Source organism: Nematolebias whitei, chromosome 3, assembly GCF_014905685.2.
Source record: "Nematolebias whitei isolate Nwh7 chromosome 3, NemWhi1, whole genome shotgun sequence".
Classification (NCBI taxonomy): Eukaryota; Metazoa; Chordata; class Actinopteri; order Cyprinodontiformes; family Rivulidae; genus Nematolebias; species Nematolebias whitei.
Window position 1 is genome coordinate 4547885 of NC_056500.1, and position 24893 is coordinate 4572777.

At 41.1% G+C, this 24893-nt stretch overlaps 2 protein-coding genes across 2 annotated transcripts in view; one reads left to right on the forward strand and one right to left on the reverse strand.

Annotated features, from left to right (window-relative positions):
* Positions 1-11510, reverse strand: part of zc3h3 (zinc finger CCCH-type containing 3) — a 97461-nt gene extending 85951 nt beyond the window's left edge. The window contains exons 1-3 of the mRNA XM_037674448.1: positions 11440-11510; positions 9066-10500; positions 8771-8943 (exon numbers count right to left, since the gene is read on the reverse strand). Of these exons, the coding sequence (XP_037530376.1) occupies positions 8771-8943; positions 9066-10500; positions 11440-11485 (1654 nt within the window). The 5' untranslated portion in view covers positions 11486-11510. The remainder of the gene's footprint in view (positions 1-8770; positions 8944-9065; positions 10501-11439) is intronic.
* Positions 11511-12432: 922 nt separating this feature from the next.
* On the forward strand, positions 12433-22729 carry cyldl (cylindromatosis (turban tumor syndrome), like). Its single transcript, XM_037674449.1, has 14 exons — positions 12433-12705; positions 14039-14308; positions 14424-14502; positions 14578-14744; positions 15824-15956; positions 17631-17775; positions 17971-18081; positions 18168-18259; positions 18344-18407; positions 18499-18631; positions 19953-20061; positions 20146-20264; positions 20839-21052; positions 22532-22729. Exons 1-14 carry the CDS (start codon positions 12457-12459, stop codon positions 22714-22716), a joined length of 2070 nt encoding a protein of 689 aa, XP_037530377.1. The 5' UTR covers positions 12433-12456; the 3' UTR covers positions 22717-22729.
* The last annotated feature ends 2164 nt before the right edge of the window (positions 22730-24893 follow it).

Here is a 24893-nt window from a genome sequence, read left to right on the forward strand (position 1 = left end):
GGGGGGGGTCGCTGCCACCATCAGAGAAAAAAAAAGACCCACTGTGTTACACAACCAGAGCAGAAAGCACAGCTCGGACCAGGGACATGTGACATGGAAGCACCAGAGAAAGAACTGGAAGTGGCAGGAATGAAGATGTTGAGGTTCTCCTTAGGAGAGACAAGGATGGAGAAGATCAGGAATGAGATCATCAGAGGTACAGGTTGAACAACTGGGAGATAAAGTTAGAGAGGACACACTGGGATGGTTTGGACATGTCCAGAGAAGAGACAGTGGTTTAGACATGTCCAGAGGAGGGACAGTGGTTTGGTCATGTCCAGAGGAGGGACAGTGGTTTGGACATGTCCAGAGGAGGGACAGTGGTTTGGACATGTCCAGAGGAGGGACAAAGAGTAAATTGAAGGATGTTAGAAATGCAGCTGCCAGGAAAAAGACAAAGAGGAGATCTATGGATGCAGTTAGAGAGGACACATGGAGGTAGTTGGAGTGAGGACGGAGGAAGCAGAGGACAGAGTGAGATGGAGAAGGAGGACTCGCTGTGGAGACCCCTGAAGAAGGAAAAGCTGAAAGAAGATTCATTTGAAAGGGATTAAAGCTGTCAGGTTATCACACTCCCAAAATAATTTACTCCAGGGTGTTGGAAGGGAGCTCCAGATTCAAAATGTCCCCGGATAAACAAAGCTAGAGTTGTGTCCGTATCCTCGGCACAAAGTCAAGCTCTGGGACTCTGCCAAAGCTGCTCCTGTATGTGGTGTTCACGGACACGTTCTAAAGGAGCAGCCGTGGAGAGGAGGTGGTCAGGTTTGGGAGCATCATCGCTGCTTTTTGCAAATGCTGTGGTTGTTGGCGTCTTCAAAGAATGACCTTCCGTGTGCTCTGGGCTTGCTCTCCAGAGTGTGACACAGCTGGGGCGAGAGTCAGCTCCTTCAAGTTTTCAACCGTAAAAAGGGAGAATGCTCACTCTGGGTCAGGGATGGGTTTCTGCCTCAAGCTGAAATATCTGAGAGTCTTGATCACAACTGATCAGGTTGACAGATCATGGCAGTAATGAGGGCTTTGCTCCGGTTTGTCATGGTGAAGAAGGAGCTGAGCTGAAAGGCAAAGCTCTTGATTTATTGGTCCATTTTTGCTCCAACTCTCACCTGCGGTCGTGAGGTTTGGATCATAACTGAAAGAACAAGATCCTGGAAACAAGCAGCTGAAATGAGCTTCGTCTGCAAGGTGGCCGGGCACAGCCTTAGAGAGTGGCCGCAAGCAGAAGAGCCGCTGCTTCTCCGCCTCAAAGGGAGGCAGTCGAGGTGGTTTGGGCATCTCATTAGGAAGTTATAAATTGTTGTGAATTGGCGCTATATAAATAAACTGCGTTGAATTGAATTATACGTGTGTTGGTTAAACTACATGAATATGAACATTAACTTCCTGAAGCTTTAGTTCTGGGAGTGAAAAGGTTAAATTCGTGGTCAAAAATGTCTCCAAACATTTGTTTGCCCCAGTTTAAATAAAAAAAACAAAAAAAAAAGAGTTCCTGCATCCGTCTTTGTGGTGTACTTTTCAGTCACTCCTATTGTAGCTCTTACTAATAGGCCTGTCACAATAACAAATTTTGCTGGGCAATTAATTGTCTCAGAAATTATTGCCATAAGCAAAAATATTGTTTGAAATTTTTCAATAATTAGTAATTATTGTCATATTTAAGAAGAAATGTTGGTCAGTTTGTTTTGAGTGTAGTACCTTTTTTGACCACCGGATGACGGTATAAGACTGTTTGAACAGAAGGATGGATAGTGAGAGAGCGAGCAGCGTGTCTCTTTAAGAAAAATGGGAGGGGAGGCCCCTTGACGTGACATGGGCTGTCTCTCTTTCCTTTTTTCGGTTCTCAAAATGGCAACCGCTCGGTGTGGTTTAAGCTCTTTAGCATTTTTCACACAAAGCTTTTAATAAATAAATAAAAAATCAGTAAACAAGTTCTCAGCTTCTTTTTTCAGAGAAAAACAACTTTTTACACGAAGGCACGAGTTTCAACCGTGAATTTTGGAGCTTCGACAAGACGGAGGTTTTTTTTTTTCCTGAGTTTGGCCTGTTAGCTTAGCTCGTAGCTTAGCTTCTTTTAACCGTCCAAAAACGCGATTTTGGACGGTTAAAATGGATTTTAAAGAGAAAAAAGAAGGAGAGGTCAGTGAAGAGCCTGTTGTCCTCCAGTGTCTTCAGTAGAGAGACACGAAGAAACGATAAAGACGATAAATGAAAATGAGGTGGATAATTTTAATTTATCGTGCGATTAATTGATTTATCGTTTATCGCGTCAGGCCTAGTTACTAACAATCCGTTTAGTCAAGACAGAGGAGTCATTGTAGTCGTGTTGATTTTTAAAGTTCTAGAAATCCAGAATACTTTATTAAAGTGCTGGTGTTGCAGGGTGTCTACTGTAATCATGACAAACAGGACCCAAATAAGATCAAATGACTCAAACTGAGGTTCATTATGGACCACACATGAAGGAAATCATTACTTCAAGCTTAACTCGAGATCCTTATACACACATGTTTTGCACATCAATGTTGGGCAGCATTAAAGACACATTTAAACATGAAAGTAGTATTTTTGCAGAAGTGGGCTTAAAAGAAATGAATCTGAGGACATGCGTTTAGAAAAGCGGAGACAGAACGGGGATAAGGGCCTGGCTGCGTGATCGGGCAGACAGAACCGAGTGGAGCTACAGAGACCTGGAATGTTTCAGGAAGCCGTCACATGGGGCCCGAAGCCGCTCGGCTCAGCACTCTTCTTCACCGTGTTCTGTCCGTTCTTGACATTTATCTGCTTTATTAGATTATCTGAGCTACACGGCTGCTTCTGGGTACATGTGAGCACACACGCACAGAAAAATATACATAACACACACACACACAACTCGATTCATTACAGCCTTAACTGCTTTCTCCGGTTTATGCCCTCCTTAAATTAAACCACAGATAACCAAGCACCTCAGAACGCCGCCCCTTTAACGTGGTCAGAAACAGTCATTGAGGAGGAAATTAAGAAACATTGTTTGCGAGTGTATTATCATGCGTGTGTGAGTGGTCATAAGGTTGTTTTTTAACGGGCTCATCTATAGGGACTCTGCTTCCCATCATTAGTAATTCAATTTGCTCTTTATTAGCAGCTCTTATCAGAGGCGCAGACGGTCGAGAGCTGCTTTCCTCGCTCCATCTTCTTCTGCGCTCACCCCTGCTCCACCTTTCCTGCGTCTGAGTCTGACACCCATCTTTAATTAGAGATGCATGTGTCCCTGCTGCACGCCGTTTAGGGTCTTCACGAGACATAAAAGAAGAGGGAGAACAGATGAAGAAGTGTCTGAAAGGATGCGAGCAGAGGTGTGGGATCAGAGAGGAGGATGGACGCAGAGTCATGAGGAGGAATAAAGCCTAATGTTAATAGTGATGGCTTTTCTAATGTCTCCTGACTCCATGGAGAATGGGAGATTACACCAAGATGGGCTTGAGCGGTACAGGCTGCCAGCAGAATGACCGGAGGGGTTGGAGGGGCAAGTGGAAGGAGAGGCGGCGGGAAGAGGAGGGGAGGGGGGGGGCTGTAAAAACAATGATTGCTTTCCATCAGGTTAGGCCTATATTCTACAGTTCGTTAAAACAATCCAATTTGCAAAGGGATAATTATGCATTAGCTCCTTTTTATCTGCTGAAGGGAGAGTGGTGCCAGGGCTTGATAGCAGCGGCGCTGCCTGCATCCACCTCTGCAAATTACCCGCTATCGGCACTTGTTCCCCATCACGGCTGAATTGGGCAATCAATTAACACAAGGCACCCCTTCCCTCCCCTCTACTTATACTCTGCCAGTTCACCTCTGCTGTGACAGCAGGCAACACGAAGATGACATGGATGGGATCTGCTGCCCTCTGCTGGGAGCGTTACAAACTGCAGGAACACCACGTTTAAAACTTACAAACCAAAGATACAAGTTGATTTTATTATCAGAACAACTTACCAGCCTATTATTACTCAAACTAAATCATTTGAATAGATGTTCAGCTGATTTTAAAGTTTTATTTTAAAAAGGTTCAGAAGACTTGCCCCTTTAACTCTTCCTCTCTTTGCCTCTCCTCCACTTCATCTTCCTGTTTTCAGTATAAAAGTTGATGTCTGATGTTTTAAAATGCACCTGGAGGGAATAAACAAGCTAATTGTGTAAAATAAATATATGTCAGACATTTGTATAGTTAATCTGACAGATACAATGGAAAACAGCAGCAGGCTGCAGTAAAACAAATGTTGTGACATTTAAATGTTTTCATGGCAAAGAATGAGTCGAATGTTATCCTGAACGGTTTTTAAACAGTGCAGTTTGAAAGAGATTAAAACAGTAGTTTTGCAGCTGTGTAGATGAACAATTCTAAAATATAAATCAGCTGAATCCATCAAAATCAAGCTTGAGATCTGCGTAGATAAATATGACAGATTCAGACAAATATAATAAAAAAAAAAATCAGAGGTCACGCGGGGTGGGGCATAACGACAGAGCTCCACATTCAAACGCATGGCTTTTAGGAAACTTCTAGATGGGTTAATCTACAGTTTCAACACTTGTTTTCACTCTAGTTTAACACTAATAGGACTGACACAATAACTAATTTTGCTGGGCGATTAATTGTATCAGAAATTATTGCGATAAACGATAATATTGTTTGAAATGTGACAATAATTAGTAATTATTGTAAAATTTAAGGAGAAATGTTGTTTTTTTTGTGTTTTTTTTTGTGTGAGTGTAGTACCTTTTATTGACCACCGGATGGCAGTATAAGACCGTTTGAACCAAAGATGGATAGTGAAAGAGTGAGCAGCATGTCTCTAAGAAAAATGAGAAGGAGGCCTCTTGACGTGACATGGGCTGTCTCTCCTTCCTTTTTTTTGGTTCTCAAAATGGCGGATGCTCTGTGTGGTTTGAATTCTTTAGCATTTTTCACACAAAGCTTTTAATTAAAAAATATCAGTAAACAAGTTCTCAGCTTCTTTTTGCAGAGAAAAACAACTTTTTACACGAAGGCAAAGGTTTCAACCGTGAATTGAATTGAATCTCTCCCCCCCAAGATCGGTCTGTTAGCTTAGCTCGTAGCTTAGCTTCTTTGAATGATCCAAAAACACAATTTTGGACGGTTAAATGGATTTTAAAGAGAAATGAGAAAGGACGGGGTCAGTGAAGAACACCGGAGTTGATCTTTTGTCATCCAGTGTCTTCAGTAGAAAGTGAGAGACACGAAGAAACGATAAAGCCGATAAATGAAAATCAGTTTGATAATTTTCATTTATCATGCGATTAATTGATTTATTAACCTTTATTTTACCAGGAAAATCCCATTGAGATCACAGATCTCTTTTGCAAGGGAGGTCTGGGCTTGAAGCAGCCTAACTTTTTTTTTTTTTTGAGAAATTTATTAATTTCATTAAAAACAAAATAACTATATACAATAGAAAACAAAAAAAATTGTATACAATCAAAAATAAAATGAAAGGCAGCAGAAGAAGAATAAATCTTATAATATCTGCACCTTTTTGCTCTGAATATATTCAAAAGTACTTTACAAAAAAAAAAACATGCATGTTTGTGCTCTGTGCGAGGAAACCGGAGTACCCGGAGAAAACCCACGCAAGCACGAGAAGAACGTGCAAACTAGGCGCAGAAAGACCAGATTTATTGTTTATCACGACAGGCCTAAACACTAAGAGACGAGGGTGAGGTTCTGCCTCAAGTGGAGGAGTTCGAGCATCTCAGGGTTTTGTTCATGAGCGAGGGAAGAATGGAGCGTGAGATTGACAGATGGGTTGGTGCAGCATCTGCAGTGTTGTGGACTCTGTGTCGGTCCATTCCGGTGAAGAAGGAAGAACTGTCCAGATTGTCATACATGATCAAATGAACAGTCTGGTACAAAGCCTGTGAGGCAGGTGTGTTGTAAAAGTAACTCAAAGTCCAAGGTGCTCTAATAAGCTGCAATAAAAACCACCATCATCATAACGGGTATTACCCACACGAGTAATGTGGGTTTTTGGTTGAGTAAAGGCATCTTAACAAGAAAATGAATAAATAAATAAACTTTGGCTCTGAAAAAAAGTCTGATATTAAATTTACCTTTTTTAACCATGCTTAAACGTTGACCGGAGCTACACAGAAGTGAGAAAAACACTAAATGTGGCAAAAATGTATAAAAAAAAAACCAGGTCAGAACCAGTAAACTGACGGAACGTTTTTGTTTGTTCAGTTTGAGTGTGAAATTCATGTTCATTATGCTTGTAATTTAACTGAAAAACAACCGAGTGGATACTGTCTGCATGTTGTTAACGAATGGAGCCAAACCCTGAATGCACCACTAGTTTGATCCCGTCAGCTGGAGGAGGACGGATGAGGCTCCGTGGTGCCAGCAGTGAGTGAGTGACTCGGTGAGACTGATTGATTTTCTGTGACTTTTCTGCAACTACACAAATAAAAGACCTGCTGCTGTTCGTATTAACCCAAAAGAGGGGAGAAAAATGAAAAAGCTATTTTAGACTGACTCTTCAGCTGTGGGAAACTTTATGAACGATCAGTAAAAAGCTGCTTCATCAAATCACTAAAATAACCAAACAGATTCTGAATGTGTTTCCGATTGCAGCGCTGCACTGTGAGGGTTCCAGCGTCCACAATGTAAAGAAAACAATAAGAAATGTCCAGATACTGTTGTTCTACAAAGTTTTGGTAATTCCAGTAAAGAATAACTCATCATATCTAATCAGTACTTAGATTCATTTATCTCAGTTTTGTCACTTTGCCCTTTAAATTTCTATGGCCCATTAGAAAGTACCGTGTTTTCCACCGTACACGTCACACTGCCGTATAAGTCGCATCGGTCCAGACATGTCTAATAAAGTGGAAAAAAACATAAAATGTCACTTTGCCACATAAGTCGCATCTATTATGCGTCACCACTGACAACCTGGAAATGTGGGCAAAAAATTGATTGGCTGCCAGATGGCAGCCGCAGGAGCGTGCACGGGAGGACTTTAACAAGAATTTAACAAGATTAACACTTAAAAACAATTATTTGTTTGCTCAACTTTTACTTAATAAATGCACTTTGACGGTCAAAATCAGCTGCATTTCAAAAGCTGATTCGTGGCGAGGGAAGATTCGCTGTGCATTTCTTCTAAATTTAACGAGAGAACCACCTAAAAACAATTGTTTGTTTGCTTGAAATTATAGCAAAGGTGTGTCTCAGTTCAACTTTTCCTTAATAAATGCACTTTAACGGTTAAATCAGCTGCATTTCACCTGGGCAGCGCGGTGAAATGCAGCTGATTTGACGTTTGCTCCAGGAGTTCCAGAGCGAGACAAAGGCGGCTTGGTATGGCAAGCCAAGTGTCTCATTAATAGCCACTTTGACCAGTTAATAAGACACTTGGCTTGGTATGGCAAGCCAAGTGTCTTATTAATAGCCACTTTTACCTGTTAATAAGACACTTGGCTTGGTATGGCAAGCCAAGTGTCTCATTAATAGCCACTTTGACCTGTTAATAAGACACTTGGCTTGCCACATTAGTTGAGGGCCCTCTAGTGGCTTGAAATGGTAGTGTTCAATATTTTCCATGTCAGAATGAATGAAATCATCAGATCTCAACCAAAAATTGGATTATAAAAGGGGGGGGGGGGGGGGGGATTATATTAGATGTTCAGTGTATAAGTAGCAGGTCTTGCTAATTTATTAGAAAAAAAAAAACGGCTCTCATACTGTGCTCGAGTCAAAAGCCGAGGAAGAAAAGAGGAGTCTTCAGCTGAGGTTTAAAAGACTTGGAGAAGTTATCCGATTGTCTTTATATTTTAATTTAGATTGTAGAAAATCAAAGAGAAACTGGTTGGTTTACTGGGATAAAGATGTTGAGATTACAGAAATATGATGAGGCATGCAGTAAAATCTTAAAGATCAGGAAACAGACAGGAAGCCAGTAGAGAAATAAAGGAAATAAAATAAAGTTATTGCTACACTCCGTTGGGATCTTCCCAAAGCGACAACTAATGGAAGCGTTCATTATGGCTAGAAGTTTATTCAAAACTCAGGATAACAGGAAAACAAAGCTAAATTGTTGTCAGACCATTCTTTCTCTGCACCTGAATGCAGCCAAAGGTTGTTTAAAATAAAGCACTAATCAAACTATGAACACAAACTGTAAAGTTCTCAATAGCAAACTCTCTATCAACGCCTACATGTTCTGAATATTTAAATGCAGATATTCATTTAAAACAAATACGGACCTGAAGATTTATGAACACAAGCTCTTGAACACATCGACACAGTTCTGTAACATCCCTGACCCCCTCAGGTGCAACGACAAGAGACAAAACGACCCTGACATGATGAAATAAGGCAGGATCTTGAACAAGCGTCATCTAAGAACCAAAATTCTGTGTGACCTGCCAGATGCAGGGTTTAAATATGCAAACATCCAGCGAGACATTTGTTCATGAGAAGAACTAGTAGTGTGTATTTATACTCTAAAATGGCTAAGAGGAATAGACAAAACACATCAGCTCATTCACTATCACCATTTTCAAACAGTGATAGTGAAGAAATGTCCAACACACATTTTATCCACAGTTCGAATATGAACGCTGCTACGCTTTGACACGAGATCAGCTTGTGTGATGTAAATGATCGTGAGTCATAAACTGGAGTTTGTTTGCATGTTTATCAGGAAGTTGGGAAGTGAAAGGGTCTTTGTTTCGTGTGTCTTACTTGTTTTTAACGAAGTGGGGGAAAGCCTCCTCAACTTGTGTCGGCCAAAACTAACGAGCTCCCTGGAAGGTGTCCTTCGAACTCCAACGGGACTCCTGATCGGCGCGTGGAGTTGAGTCCGTGGGGAGAATTTTACCGATGGCAGGTTCCCCCCCTTTTCTGATCCAGTGCCACTGATCAAACCACAGAGGACAAAAAAAAAAGCAGAGAAACAATCAGAGGTTACTGCTGTACAAAAACAGAAAAAGAACAAGTAATGCTGCCATCTTCTGGCAAAAGAGTGATAAGTATTTACCTGCTGGCAGACTTCCTGATGATTTTCATTCTGCTGCGGAGTTTGAATCCCCGAGGGGTGGAGGACAGGAGGGGGGAGCGTTGAGTTAGAGATGGAGAAACAACAAATCCAGTTTTTATTCCTTTGTTTTTCTCTGCCGTCCAGTGGAAGGCAGACGTATGATGAGACACTGCTGCCCCTCCTGACGCTGCGGCGCTCTGACCTCCAGGCTTCCAACGGTAACGATTCACAGATGAAGAAGTGCCAGGAGAAACTGCAGTTCCCTTTTTAAGCTTTACAGACTGAGCAGACGCTGCTTTGGCTTTTTTGACAGTGTCTCCCCTCTCCAGGATTCTCTGAGGAGGAGTCGAGGCTTTTGGAGACGACACTTTCCGAGGCGTCCTAGCCTGAAGTCTAGAGGAGGAGACCCATTTGTACTTCGATGTCTTGGGGGCTATAGCCACTGGGCTAAGCTTCCGAGCCAATTTCTTGGGAGGCGTTCTCTTACTGAGTGCTGCTGTTGACGGTTTATCAGTAGAAAGTCCAGTTTTTGATGCTGATGCAGCAAGAACTCTGCTCACGGATGAGGAAGCTGAGCTGACTGCTCTGAACTCCGCTTCTAGAGTCTGGCTCTTCACCCATGTAAACTTGGACTTTTTCACAAAAGATGCTTGAACCCGAGTGTTGATGCTCTGCGAGGAGACATTTTGTGCGGGTTGTTTTAAAACTCTGGAGGAAGCAGTGAGAGCTGGTGTGCTCTTACCAGATGGGGGAAGTGGTGGAGTCGTAGACGTAACAGTCTTCTTTACGTCAGTGCTGGTTTTGCTGTTCACGCAAGTTTTGTTCTGCACTTCAGTCCTGCTTTGAGAACTCGTAGAACTATTAATGTTAACTAAGGAAGGATCTGTACAGAAGCCTACAGTTTTCTTTTCTGACAGAAGCACAAATCTGTTGTCAAACTTTTGTTGAAACACCTGAGCCTGCGAGGCCTTATGATGTGCACTGGTGCTCGCTGGCACTTGTTTTTCAGCATCTGTGTGCAATTTGTTTGCCGCTGCTCCCTTTATTCTTGCTTTACTGTTTTCCCCTTTTTGTTGAGAAGGACTCCCCGATAGTAAAGTGGCAGTTTTAGTGAGATCAGTCGCATTTCCCCTGCTGTGGCCAGGCAGGGACACATTATCAGTTCTGACCTGAGGATGAGACTGATGAAGGGAAGAAGAGGCTGAAATTGAGGGATGTCCCACGGTTGACGGGGGACGGGTATTTCTCAGTGAATATGTTTTCCTCCAACTTCCCCGACTCTGAGGAGCATATGGTCTCCCTCTGGAGCTATGGCGATAGTTGACAGATGTACTAAAACCTCCTCCCCTGGCTGCTGTGGGAACTTGAGGATGTCTCGGTTCTGATCCTGCAAACGGCGCATCTCCATGGACGCTCTTATGTTTATTGATGAGATCTGAAATTTTTCACAACAGGTTTAGCTTTGTTGCGCGATCACAAGGAAACATGCTTTTAGTGTTGTTTTCTAGAATTTAGGTACTGTTCAATGTATTAAAACTCAAAAACCTGGAAAAATTAAGTTATTTAAAATACATGTACTAAGTGACTTCTTTGAGCTTTCACCGATATTGATTTTTAATTATAAGATAAATAATGGAAATAAGACTTATCTGTTATGGAGTAAACTTGATGCAACATAATCAGGACACAGCAGAGAAGTGTCTCCCATTGCTATTGCTTGATGATGGGCTGATGACAGCCAACAAGATAAATGAAATACTAGTACAGTAACACTGATGTTAAAGTAATCTATCAGTGCAATACCAGGCAAAAATTGTGTACATAACCAAAACCCAGAAAGAAGTATGTGATTGTTTATGATGGTCTGATGATTCAAAATGTTAAATATTTATTGGGAAAATACCCGTGATGTGCTTCATGCTAAAGATGAGGGGGGGGAAAAACAAATGTGATGGTATGGATGGATAACTCACATCTGTGAAGGCAACATAATATTATAAAGTTATTATTTTTTATTTAGTTAATGTAGTTTCATTCATTCATACAACCTTTATTTATGCAGGTTAGTCTCATTTTCAAGAGAGTATGGTTACTGTACAGTACGTATGTTTCATTACATAAAATTATTATTAAATAACAATTGCAAATGTCCTATCTACAAACAAAACACGGCACATTTTATTAAGATTCGTCATGTTTTAAACGTGTAGTAACGTTAACAATTAAAAAAATAATGCTAGATTAACGTTCATTTTACAAACTGCCCATATGAGGAAGGACAACACAATTTACACCAGCGTGATTAAAGTACGTCCACTTTAAAACAGGTTTGTAACAAACAAACCAACCAGCAATCATTAAAAAAGAGATTTACCTTGAAGAAGTTCAATTTGTCTCTTCAGCGCTTCTCTTTCCTCCATGTTTACGACCTGTCAACACCCAGGCGCTTTTTGATGACGCACTTTCTACTGGCCAATCGAATGGGTAAGACTTACGTTTGTAACCTCAGTAAAGACTAACAGGCTCAATTTTAAATTTCGGATAAGCTAAAATAAGAAACACGTTGTAACATATTTTGCGCATTAATATTAATATCTGTAATATAATTTGTTCTTTGATAAGTTGGTTTATGCAACTTATACAAAGTTATATGTTTTGTATGTTTATCTAAGCACTCGCGGGTTTCCTGTAAGACAAAACTGAGGGTTCAAACTCAGACAAATCTAACATCAACAAATGAAAACAACCTTGTTTATATCAACTTCGAGTATTTTAATAGTAACCGACATTAGAAGAACAAGAAGTGGATTTTTAGGATTAATTTAAGGGATTTGAAAACGTTTGTCTCTTTACCGGAGGCTGTAAACAGCTGAGTGGGACTGACATGAAGTGAAAGGGGAAGTGAAACTTCAGGCAGCTAGCTGCACATTAAACAAGTTCGAAGAAACAACAGAAAGTAGCTCAGAAGTTGAGAAGGTAAAGCTGACTAAACCTATTTTTCCATTTCATGCACAATAAACAGTTATATAAGTGTTTAACTGGTGCTACATGTGTATTTGTTTTACCTTAGTTCAGTTCATTTTAGTGAATTGTAAAGCTAATTAGCTACCTAGCTGCTGTGTTGCCAAACAATAACATGCGTGTTGTTCTGAGCTGTTATAACTTGTTTATGTGTGTTGGCACAGATTCTCCTGACACCAGGATGGCTTCATCATCAGACTACAAGTTCTACATCATAACAGAAAAACCCATATACCTTGAGAAAATTCGTCTTGGATGTATATGTTTCATTCGTAACTATATATATGAATCAGAAATCTCAAAATCTGCTTCCCTCACGAAGTTACCAGTCATTCCTTTGCCAGTTGCGACGTTAAGTTATAATATTGATATGAACTGCATGAAAAGCCTGACTCCAAAGGAGGCTGACCTGCTGTTAGCCGTACCTGAAAAAGCCAGGTTGAAGTGGTTCAGAGACAGAAAAGCTGTCCAAACAGCCCTGACACTGATGGTGGGAACATCAGTAAATGTGGAAGAGGATGGAAAGGATCTGAGAGGCATCGTTTGCTACATTGGACCAGTGGTTGAGCCAAGTTTTTCCTGCCCCATTACAGGAACATTGTTTGGAATTGAACTACAGGTGTGAATAAGTGCAAGTTTAGTCATAAGAAATGTGTATTTTCTCCCTTCCGTTCCCGTACTGTCATTGTAAAACCTAAATGGGGCCACCTGAAATTCTAAATGATGACTTCAAACCATCTCTCATGCATCTTGAAGAATAATTGTGCCTGAGCCACATGCCATCCTCCATGCTTCATCAGTTTTTGGCAGGTTGCAGGCCAAAGTTATACATACAGTCTGAAACATAAACATATGATTACCTAAAAATGTTAACAAGTTCTGAAGGTTCTAGAATCTAGAATGTCTTGACAGTATCTAAGACCGTTATCTTCTTGTTAGGGATTATGGTTGACTGCAGCTGGTAGTTTCTCTCTGCCAACATAAAAATGATTTGTTTGACAGCACTCACCGGACTGATCAGTACTGAGAACAATGAAAAAGTCCCAAGGTATACAGTAAGGATCTAAAAAGGAAAGTTGATTTAAACAATTTGAAAGCCTTATGAAGACATTTCTGAAGAACTTCAGGTTCCAAGTTCAAACGATTGTACTTCCAGTAAGTACAAGTTATTTGGATGCGTCACCACTTTGCTAAGGTCTGGAAGAAGACTCAAACTGTCCCCCTCGGATGAAACCGGTTCAGATGTTCAGGAACAACTCAGAACCAACAAGGCTCAAGCCTGCCATGAACTGGAAACTTCTAGGAAACCACAATACTGTTCCAAGTTTTACATCTCCATGAGAAGGTGCCAGCCAAGAAAGAAGCTCCTGCTTCAAAAGCCACAAAACTCGCAAGCCAAATTCCTTCTGAGGAAAAGTCTGATGGTCAGATGAGGCAAAGCTTGGACTGCTTGGCTTCAACGACAAAAAGTACGTTTGGAGGAGCCAAAGTGAGGCTTTCAAACCCAAGAACTCTACTGAATGTGAAGCATGATGGTAGACGCATCCTGGAGCTGTTTCACTACACAGAGTGTGTGGAATACTGTACCTCCAAGTTCTTCTACTTCACCTCAAATCAACATCTATAACTACATGTTGACCTCAGTCTTATTTAAACATCTGTGGACTATGATTAAAAGCCGAGTCCATAAAACATTAACCAAATTAAATTAACTCCACCAATTCTATAAAGAAGAAGAGTGGACAAAAACCTGCCAGAAGCTTGTAGATGGAGACATAAAGCACGTGGTTCAGGGGCAACTTGCTAAGAGACATTTGATCAAATATCAGTGGAGGTCTGTGGCTATATTTGAGTCTTTATAAGTTCAACCTTGTGTGGATTCAAGTAAATCGTTCAAAACACCGAACCAAGGTGATCATTAATATGACTGTGCTGTTTTGCTTGTTTATCAGGGCGTGGACAAAGGAAAGGGAAACAGCAACGGGAAATGTCAAAATAAGAAATATTTCACATGTGAGAAAAACTGTGGCATTTTTGTCCCGTTTTCCAAAGTCAGACCTGTGGTCCCCATATCCTTGATGCGCACCTTGTCCTCTCAGTCAGAAACCAAAGCACTGTCTCCAGGAGACAGAGTAACATACTTAATCGATGATAAATGTCGCCATGGAATGGTGGTACACGTGGACGATGAGGATGGAAACCCGCATGTGTGGATCTCCACTGTAAGTAAAGTTCCAGTTTTCTCGTTTGATTAGTAAAAAAAAAAAAAAAAGATAACGGTCAATTTCATCAATGTCTTGTTCACACGGCATCAACAATAACAGGTTTTGTCTCTAGGACACGGATGCAAGTGGAAAAACAGGAGGAGAAGTTAAAGTTTCAATAGAAATGGTTGTTAAAGGAGAAATACCTTCAGGTTTGAGCAGCTCTTTACGACGCTATGTTTTCTACAGTTGTCTGAAATCTGAGAGATAAATTCATCTCACTGTAGGTCCCGAGAGCGTCCTTGATACCCCACCAGCCGAACAGCACACTGATCTGCACCTGGGTCTGAATTCCATGGTAGAAGTGTCGTTGATGACTGGGAACTCGTATGGAATCATCCGCTGGATGGGCGCTCTGCCTGGACGTGATGATAGGATGGTTGGACTTGAGCTGGTAAACCTTTAATTTGATGTTTGTGTTTAGATGTAGGACTACAGAACCCAGTGGGTCAGTACTTTATGCAAGTATCTCCATAAACAAAAGGAAGCTTGGGAATGCTTCAACGTCCAAAACGAAATCTAGTTGGTCTTTTTTGACATGATTCTCTTTAATGTTCGACTACAACCACAGCTCTGAAAAGTGGCAGTAAGTTAATAGGACTGGGTGTAAAAAGAGAACCATAGAGAACAAAGTCCGTGCTCAATAATCCAGGTGTAAAATCCAAAAATTTTCAGTCAGGTCATCTGGATGATTTTTTTTTTTTTGTGCTGAGACGTTTCGCCTTCCATCCAAAAAAAAATAAACCATCCAGATGACCTGACTGAACATTGTTGGATTTTATACCTGGATTATTGAGCATGGACTTTGGTGTTTGGAAGCAGTTTGACTTGACTGTCGACGAGGGAGAGGGCGTGCACCAGAGGAGAGGGCGTGCACCAGAGACCATCTTAGCACCAACATTTCCACTTTGGAGTAAGCTGTTGGGGGAGAAGCCGTTTTGTTTGGTGTTTCCTCAGACTGATGAAGCCTTCTGGATGAAGGGCGAAATGTCTGCGAAAACCCACTCATAAGATATTGAAACAATTTCAGAAGAATTGTTCTTCAGAAAACCGGGAAGACTTTAAATCTCCCGTTATCTACAGGTAACTTATGGTCTCGATCTTCGGGCCCTCAGGATCCACTGCATTAAATCAGGTCTGGTTCTGTTCTGGGCTCAGGAACACTTCCACAGGTCATTGTCTGTAAACACAGTTCATCCAGAAATGCTGCTTAAAGCTCTATCAGGCAAAGAAGAAGCCAGATGTGAACACCTTCCAGAACCGCTGCCGTCTTCTCTGGACCAGAGCTCGTGTCAAATGGACTGTAGCAAAGAGGAGAACTGTTCTGTGGTCAGATGGATACAAATTTTAATTTCTTTTGCAAACCATGGACACCATCAGCACAGTGTTCAAAAGCCTGCCTCTCTGATGATATGGGGGTGCATTAGTGGGTTTGTAAGCTCCGGTTTGAACAGAGAGTAAATGTGTTTGCAGGAAGAGGAAAAAGGAGTGAGTGACGGTACCTTCAAAGGGCAGCGCCTTTTCACGTGTCCTCCAAAAAGAGCTCTGTTTGTGAAGCTGACGTCGTGCCGCCCCGACTCGCGCTTCCAGAGCGTATCGGCCAATCACGCCGAGAAGATGCCGAAACTGGACAACTTGGGCAGGTGCAGAACAACTAACTACGCCGTCTCAAATGGTTTGTTCACACCTTTATTGAACCGTTTTTGTTTTTGTAATGTTTTCTGTTCTTTCCTTATGCCTTGATATAGTTTTAATATTACGGACGCTGACTCAGCGTTCACACTGTTGGTTTCCTGTTTTACATTTTTCCCTTCGTTTTTACAATTTCTTCTACAGCGTACTTTGTTCTAGTTTAGCCTTTCATCTTTCACAACGTTTAGCTCATTGAGAAACTGGGTGCTGTGACTTATTTTGGTTTTTGTAATGTTTATAATTTTCATAACAATTACTTCTTCTTTTTTTTAAGAAATATTCTCCCCGTAGAAAATCTTTTCAATTCCTTTAAAAACATTGTTCTCTTTGAACTCTGCTTTAGTTTACAGCTTCTGTTTCATCTTCTAGTGCTACGTACTTTTAGCTTTAAGCGCACCATTTTCTGTGTTTGGCATGTATCGATCCTTTTTATACTTTTATCTCTTATCTTTGACCATTTTAGCTAATTTTTGCTGCTTTTAGCTTATTGCCAGACTTTTGATACTTTTAGTTTCTAGCAAGCCTTTTCATACTTTTAGCTAGGTGTTTGATACTTTAGACTTTATTTATCTCTAACGTTTTGCTGCATGGTGGCGCAGAGGTTGGAGAAGATGGGCCTGTGATCAGAAGATCGTTGGTTCAACTCCGGTACCGACAACTTCAAAAATTTGGGTGGGATTGGTGAAGCATCCACACCTGCCTCCACCCTCATTTGCTCCACTCTGGGCCCTTGAGCAAGGCCCTTAACCCCCCCATCTGCTCCCCCGGGCGCCCTAGATGCAGCTCTGTGCTCCACACAGAGGCTGTGGGAGCTCGGTGTCTGTGGTTGTGTCAGGAAGAGCATCTGGTGTAAAAATAGTTGCTAAGTCTTCGTGCAACTTAGTCGCTGTGGTGACCCCTGAAGAAGGAGCAGCCAAAAGAAGAAAAAAAAGTATCTTAGTAGTTATTCCAACAAGACTTTTGGTACTTTTTGCTCTTTTTTTTTTTTTTGGTGCTTAAGCTTTTAAGCCTTTTACTACTTTTAGCTAATCTCTTGCTGGATTTAGCCTGCCTTTTGCTAATTTTTGTTAACCTATTGCTACTTTTCGCTAGCTTTTTGCTACTTCACCTTTTTGCTACTTCACCTTTTTGCTACTTGAGCTTTTAACTAACCTTTTTTTAATCCTTTTCTGCTTTTAGCATTCCTTTAGCTACTTTTACCTAAATATTTGCTGCTTTTACAGCAGAATAGTGTTACTTTTAGCTCAATGCCGACCTTTTGCTTCTTTTAGCTTCTAGCAAGCCTTTTGATACTGTTAGCTAGCTTTGTGTTACTTTATCTTTCTTCCCTTTTGCTACGTTTAGTTAACCATGTGCTGGTTTTAGCGTTTTAGTGTTCTGCTACATTTAGCTGGAGTTTTGTTACTTTTACCTTCTAGCAAACCTTTTGCAACATTTAGCTAACCTTTTGCTGCTTTTAGCATGTGTTTAACTTCTTTTAGCATTTAGCAACTGTAGATTTTAGCTGGCGTTCTTTAATTGAGTTTGAGCGTTCTTAAAGTCGTTCAGCGTTCACGCAGCTGATTTCTCCGTTCGTTTGTTTTTGCATCAGAGGAGGATGCAGATTACGGCTCGGGGAACCTGGAGGTTTTTCCTCCAATCAGCACCGAGCAGGTCAACGACCTTCTGATTGGACGGATGAGGGGGATCCAGGGACACTGTAACTCCTGCTACATGGACGCCGCTCTCTTCGGGTCAGAATGATAAACGTATAATGATACAATGAGTGCAAGGCCGATGAGAGCAGTTTATAGTTTACAGACTGAGCGTTTTGTTTCCTGTTGCGATTATTTACTCTAAAACTGGTGAAAATGTCTTTGAGTAGTTTATTTATTGTGTGCGTAAAGGTTTTCAAACTAGCTGGTTGCTTTTATTGATTTATTTTTCAGTTTGTTCTCCTGCTCGTCTGTGTTGGACTCCATGCTGTTTAAATGTACAGCGCCTCAAGATGCTCCCATTCAGAGAACGCTGCTCTGTGACATCGTCAACCCCCTCCGCAGGTTGGTTTGCAGTAACGCCTCTCAAATGAAACCGCTCCCTGCTGCTGGGGGAGCGTGGTGTGTGACAGCGAGCGTGTTTCTTTCAGTAAGGGCTTCGTGGAGGGGCGACACGTCATGAAGTTCAGGCAGCAGCTGCAGAAACACGGCTACAGTCACTCTTTCACCACGGATGAGAAGGGTCAGTCAGAGCCGGAAGCTCCTGCAGAAACCTTCAGTCTGTTCATTGATCTGTTGAAGAAGCTCAAAATGTTTTGTCTTTCAGATCCAGAGGAGTTTCTGAACATTGTCATGCACCACATCCTGGCTCTGGACCCTCTGCTCAAACTGTAACTTCTCACTTTTAACGTTGTCTCGTTTCACAGACTTGTGCATGAGTTGAATCCTTTATTTATTTATTTATTTATTCTTTCGCTTCAGATCAGCTGCGGGCAAAGTGCAGGAGAGCTACTGCTACCAGATCTTCCTGGATCAGAACCACAGGCTGATTCTTCCAACAGTCCAGCAGCTCCTGGAACATTCCTTCCACAGCGCAGGACTCAAGCTGGCAGAGGTGGGACCTCCCCTACGCTACAGCTTTCACTTTTGTTCTTTCATGGAGCACACTGAAGTGAAACGATGCTCCTCCAGGGTTTTACTGCAGCAACAGTTTGCAAGACGTTGGAACGATGTGTGAAATGTAAATAAAACTGAACCCAGTGGTTATTTTAGGTCTTTAATCTTTACACGTTGCCTTTGGGGTCCATTTTTTAGAAAATAGAACATCCCTGTTCATTTCTTTGCTGATGATATTCAGTTGTATCTGCCCATTAAGTCAGGCAGGGTCACTCCACTGGAACCACTCCTGACCCGTTTAAGACACATTAAAGTTTGGTTGAAACTAAATTTCCTGAATCTTAAATGAAAATAAACCTGAAGGCATCAGCTTTGGTTAACGTCATAGTCCTGACGCTCTTGGCCCCTTGGCTTCATGCCACCACTCCACTGTCAGGAATCTGGGAGTTATTTTTGAAAGTGCTTTTAAATTAAACAAATAAATCCGGTTTGTTCCAACTAAGACTTACTGCCAAAGTGAAGTCTTGTCTCCCTCTCAGGGACATTGAAAAGATGATTCAAGCTTTTATTAGCTCTCGTTCGGTCTGCGTTAATGCTCTGTGTTGGTTTAGATAACTCGTCTTTGAACCAGCAGCTCGTCTTTTAACAGCAACACGAGCACATAACCCCCGTCCTGGCTTCTCTCCACGGGCTTCCTGTCCACTTCAGGGTTGATTTGAAGATTTTATTGCTTGTTGTTAAAGTCTTGAAAGGTCTGGCCTCGTCTTATTTATGTGATCTTCTTAACATCTACACTCCAGTAAGAGCACTCCGGTCCACCAACCAGTTCCTCTTAGATGTCCCCAGATCCAACCTGAGGTCCAGAGGTGATCGGGCTTTTGTGGTTGCTGTTCTAAAGTTGTGGAACAGTTTACCGGATCATTTAAAAACTGTTGAGACTTTTAACTCTTCTGTTGTCGTTGGCATTTGATCCATGCAGAGTCTGAGAACTAGTTACACCTGATTTTTATTGTAGTTGTATTTTACTGTTAACTTTCTTGTGTTTCCTGAGTGGCACAATATGTTTTTTTGTTTCTCGTTTTAATTTGACTTAACTGTAAAGCACTTTGCTCAGCTTCTGTTGTTTTCCTGCGCTATAGATGTAAATAGACACTGAAAGTGTCATGAACCCAGATTTAAAGACTGGACCCTGTTCCTCCACCAGGTGGCTCAGTGGGACAGGTGTTCCATCTGATTTCTTGTAGTCGGATCATTTCTTTATTTTGGTCCATTGTGTTTCCGTTCTCTTCTTTTTTTATTCCTTCATTCTCCATCTTCAGGTACCGTCCTGCCTCATCCTCCAGATGCCTCGCTTTGGCAAGAAATTCAAGATGTTTGACAAAATCATCCCGTCTCTGGAGCTGGACATCACCGACCTCCTCTCTGAGGGTACACTTGAACACACACACACACACACACACACGGCATGATGTAGCACGGTGAAGACAGCCCGTGGGTCTGTGTGTGTTTCAGGTCCTCAGCAGTGCATCCTGTGTGGAAACCTGGCCGTAGAAGAGTGCACCGACTGTTTTAAAGAACTGGTTTTCAGCCCGACGGGATTCAAAGTCTTCTGCAAGACGTGTTCGGCTCAGGTTCGTGGTTTTATCTGAACACGAGTGATTCGATCTGCGTTTGAGATGTTCAAACCGGGTCACGATGCCACAGGACGTCAACAGAACTGCTGAACAAAGAAAAGAGTCAAAGTGCTGCCACGGTCCAGTCCAAGTCCAGAACTTCAGCCTGACGGGAATACTGTGACAGAGAGCGTTACAGATCATACTGACCTGGTTTTAACGCCTTGTTGGATTATTTTATAAATGTTCGAATAATCTTTAAACTAAAAGAAGATAGATCCTTTTTTTTTTTTTACCATATCTGCGTTTCAAAATGTTTTCAGGAAAAGGACCGACGGTCGAAGTTTGTTTAGAAATGCAGAGCGCTTGACTTGTGCAGCCGATCGCTCAGCAGCTAGTTAACGATCGTTACAGGGACGTCATCTGCGCTTTAAGTGCAGGCTGAAGTACGGAGAGCCGAAACGATTTCTCGCTCCACGGATTTCATTTAAATAAAGAAAAACAAATCAAGAGGATAAAAACGTCAGCAGAACCAGATGTTAAATGTAGCAGTTATTTAACAAGTAGGATACCAAGTGTGTGTTCTCCACAGGTGCACTTTCATCCCGAGCGCCGGTGCCACCAGCCCGCCCCTCTGAACATCCCCAAGGGTTACCTGGGCCGCGGCATCCCTCACATCCTGACCCGAGACCGGCTGGAGCTGTTCGCCGTGCTCTGCATCGAGACGAGCCACTACGTGTCCTTCGTCAAGCACGGGCCCAACAAACACGACTGGATCTTCTTTGACAGCATGGCCGACAGACAAGGTGGGCGGGGTTTATTCTAGATCTGCACCCAACACGTCCGTTTGGATAATAACGTGGCGCTGAGTCGCTTTCACGCTGATGTTTTCCTGTTTGTTGTCGTTCCCCTCCGTTTTCCACACTTTAACAGCGTCTGTGTACTTTCTGCTATTTTAGTCATTGATGTATCAACATCTTCAGCTCTTTCAGCAGATCGGTGCTGTAACTTTAATATTTTTAAAATATTTACCTTTTTAAAAAAACAAAAACAATTCTTTGTAATACATTCAGGTCTTCAGTTTCTTCAAAAATGTTTTCTTTGTAATCTGCTGTAGCTGCTCGCTCTGTTTTAATCTTCTTATGCTTTTTTTGCTTCTAGCCAACATTTTGCTACTCTGCTTTTAGCTACCATTCTGCTAATTATATATTCTAGTTAACCTTTTCTTTACTTTTATCTTCTTGCTAGCCTTTTGCTTCTTTTAGCTTCTAGCTACAATTCCACTACTTTTAGCTTCTTGCCAGCCAAATACTACATTTACCCATTGTTCTGCTACTTTTAGCTTGTAGCTTCTGTTCTGCCATTTTTACCTTCAGCTAGCATGTGCTTCTTTAAGCATATAGTTAGCCTTATACTAGCTGCTAGCTTGGCTTTTGCTACATTTAGCTTCCAGGTAAGTCTTTTTTGCAACTTTAAGTTTCTAGCTAGCTTTTTGCTGCTTTTAGTTTTAAGCTACTGTTCAACTTTTAGTTATTGTTCTGCTATTTTTAGCATGTAGGTCACCTTCTGATACTTTTAGCTTCTAGTTAGCCTTTTCAACTTTTAGCTTCTAGCTAATTTTTTTACAACTTTTAGCTACTTTTAGTTGTGTTCTGTTACATTTAGCATCTAGGTAACCTGATACTTTTGACTTCTAATTAGCCTTTTGCAACTTTTAGCTTCTAGCTAACTTTTTGCAACTTTTAGCTTTTAGCTACTTTTAGTTGTGTTCTGCTACATTTAGCATCCATGTAACCTGATACTTTTAACTTCTAGTTAACCTTTTACACCTTTTAGCTTCTAGCTCATTTTTTGCAACTTTTAGCTACTTTTAGTTGTGTTCTGCTACATTTAGCATATAGCTAACCTTCTGATACTTTTAGCTTCTAGCTCACTTTTTGCAACTTTTAGCTACTTTTAGTTGTGTTCTGCTACATTTAGCATATAGGTAACCTTCTGATACTTTTAGCTTCTAGTGTGCCCTTTTGCAACTTTTAGCTTCTAGCTAGCTTTTTGCTACTTTTAGCTTTAAGCTATTGTTCAACTTTTTGTTACTGTTCTGCTACATTTAGCATCCATGTAACCTTTTGCAACTTTTAGCTAGCCTTTTAGAATCTTATTAGCCATTTGGACATTTTAGCCCTACTAACTTAATCTTTAGCTCCTTCGGCTGATTTCAGCAGTCATTCAATGCCCAGTGTTCATGCTGCATTTTTTAGGAAGTTCTATTTTGTTTTGTGTTTCAGGAGAAATAGACGGCTTCAACATCCCGGAGGTCCAAGCCTGCCCCGAGGTGGGCGTGTACTTGGAAATGTCTCCCACCGAGCTGGCCAATCAGACACCGCGAGACATGAAAGGTTTGGCGAAGCGTCTCTTCTGCGACGCCTACATGTACCTGTATCAGAGCCCCAACATGTGTCTTTATCGCTGAGGGGACGACGCGCTGCACAGCTAACAGCTTGGGGTTAGCTTGGCTGGGTTTTGTTTTTACTTTTCTTTTGCTGGATTGCTTTGTTGTTCTTTTATGGGATGTGTCTAAACGCACACAAACATTTAAACTTGTGTATTTGTACACATAAATTCATGTATACATTATATTTTTTTTGTCCTGGTGTAGGGAAAGGGCTTCCAGGATTGAATGAATTATAGTAAAAAGGTGTTTTAATGTTTCGTATCAAATAAACTGACACAATCTTTGCACTTAGAAGAACATCAGCATACAAACTGTAAATTCTCAGTGTTCTCTGCTCTGCACGTTCTGGATGTTCCTGAGCTCCAGCTCACCTGGTTTGAGTTAACGCGTCGTTAACAGACGAGTCCTCTGGGGTGTGGCGGAGCGGGGAACCATTTGAAACATGTTCCGAGCTCCAGGACTGGAGAACGCTGCGTTGAGTCACACGTTGCACTAAAATATTTAAACTTATGTTCAAGTTTGCTGCTTTATAATTATTCATATTTAGAGCTCTTTGCATATTTTTTTTTTTTTAGACCGAATGTGACCAAAGTTGACTGGTTAGGTCTAAATGTTCTGGAATCGTTCTGAAGGTTAAACTGCCAAATGTTAATTTAAAATAAACGGTGAATGGACCAGTTCGTTTTAATCAGATGTGTTCAGTTCCTAACGGTTTTCTCACCTGAGAAAATTCAGTATTTTCCAAACTCTGGTGATTTTTGGTACCGAAGAGAACAGTTGAGAAAACTGCGCTCTAATGGCTGCTCAGGGTTTCTTTCAGATTTGGGGATTTTTCTATCCAGACTTGATGTTAATTCACTTTAATTGTGATACAATGAACATAATAAACAAAACAAAGAACAACTTTTCGGTATTTGTCTTTATTCATAGAGTTGATGTTTAGCCCGGGTGCTTCCCGTTAGCATGTTAGCACTGTCCAAAGCAGGTTTAGATTTTGTTGTCTGAATTAACTTTTATTATTTCTGAGCAAAGAGAAGAAAGACCAAAGTTAACTCAGCTCTGATTTTCTTCAGTATATTTAATATTTAATACTGGTAGAAAGGCTCGTTACCCAATATGTGTTGGTTTATTGTTCATGGTTTATTTTCTTTGTTTTGGTCGCGCTTATATTCCGCACATCCTGACTCGTGATGTGTATATATATATATATATATATATATATATATATATATATATATATATATATATATATATATATATACATTGTTTATTTTTCTCTTTGTTTTTGTTTTTTTGATCAACATAAAATTACATGTACTTTACATTCTTTTAAGTAGTTTTAATTTCTGTTGTGTTTTACAGTTTGTTCAGAAAGATTTTTAAAAAATCAAAGGTTGCGTCAATATTACATGATCCTTTTTTTTCTGTTGTTGGTTGTAAACGAGGAAAACTTTCAGAAACTTCCCACAGGAAGTGAACTTTGGAAATATTCCAAGTTAGAAATGTTTCAAACAATCCCAAAAACTCTTAACGAATCAGTGCAGCTAAAGACCTCCGAGCTTATTCTTGCTTGAACATTTATATGGAAACATGCACAAATGTTGGCATATAATCTAAGAAACATGTCCACCATTTTGTGCTAAGCGGGAAAAATAAACCTGATTAAAACGCAATAAAAACCCGTGACAACAAACAACTGAAACTTCCCCCTTCAAAAGTTTAGATTTCAACATTTTTTAAATTTCATTCAACCTTTATTTTTACAGATTAATCACATTGAGCCTCAGAGACTAATTTACAAGTAAGACCTGTTTCAGACAGACAAAAGAGAAAACATGAGGGGAGGTTTAAAAAAAAAATCGTATCTTGCACTATGTCCTGGCCGGGGCACAGTGTGAGAGTTGAATGAAAAAGACCTTGCACATAGACAGCTCATAATAGCATCATGATACATTTATGAGAGGAGACCGACTAAGATGGTGCGTTGTCCGTGAACGCTGCCAGAAAGTTCCATAGTCCTGAAGAGATGGTACAGTGTCTATCAGCAGGCTCAGCTCTGATACAGGTCCACAGGTGTCCTTGGGAAGGGAGCAGGAAGGGGAGGGGGGAGCAAAGCAGAGCTTCTAGTTCACAATAACCTCCAGGAGACATTTGACATCAAGGGACAATATGGACAGACACACCATCTTCCACTC

Coding starts and splice junctions, on each gene's coding strand:
- cyldl (XM_037674449.1), top strand. CDS start 12,457: ATGAACTGCATGAAAAGCCTGACTCCAAAGGAGGCTGACCTGCTGTTA. Junction 12,706..14,038: donor TGTTTGGAATTGAACTACAG/GTGTGAATAAGT, acceptor CTTGTTTATCAG/GGCGTGGACAAAGGAAAGGG. Junction 18,408..18,498: donor CTGGACCCTCTGCTCAAACT/GTAACTTCTCAC, acceptor CTTTCGCTTCAG/ATCAGCTGCGGGCAAAGTGC.